This window comes from Haliaeetus leucocephalus, unplaced genomic scaffold (assembly GCF_000737465.1).
Source record: "Haliaeetus leucocephalus isolate CR32 unplaced genomic scaffold, Haliaeetus_leucocephalus-4.0 Scaffold162, whole genome shotgun sequence".
Taxonomy (NCBI): domain Eukaryota; kingdom Metazoa; phylum Chordata; class Aves; order Accipitriformes; family Accipitridae; genus Haliaeetus; species Haliaeetus leucocephalus.
In genome coordinates this window covers 14,803,479-14,803,688 of record NW_010972598.1, presented here as the reverse complement: position 1 = coordinate 14,803,688, position 210 = coordinate 14,803,479, and the positions used below count along the sequence as shown (strand labels likewise).

Sequence of the window (210 nt, the reverse complement as noted above, 5' to 3'; positions counted from 1 at the left end):
CCGCCCAACCCCAAGGCCACCGCCAGCAGCACCAGCCCGGCCCGCCACCAGCCCGCCGCCGCCATCTTCCCTCCGCCGACCGCGCTCCAGACCCGCCTCGCCCGCCCATTGGCCGTCCCCATCACGCCTTACCGCGGGCCGGTTGGCCGCGCGGCCTGTCTGTCAACCGAGAGGCGGGGGGGGGGGGGGGGGGGGGGGGGAAGGAGGTTC

General features: G+C 78.1%; 1 protein-coding gene across 1 annotated transcript in view; it reads right to left on the bottom strand.

Annotated features, from left to right (window-relative positions):
- The window catches only part of LMAN2L (lectin, mannose-binding 2-like), an 8,553-nt gene extending 8,431 nt beyond the window's left edge, over window positions 1-122 (bottom strand). The window contains exon 1 of the mRNA XM_010563020.1: window positions 10-122. Within this exon, the coding sequence (XP_010561322.1) occupies window positions 10-122 (113 nt within the window). The remainder of the gene's footprint in view (window positions 1-9) is intronic.
- Between the last annotated feature and the right edge of the window lie 88 nt (window positions 123-210).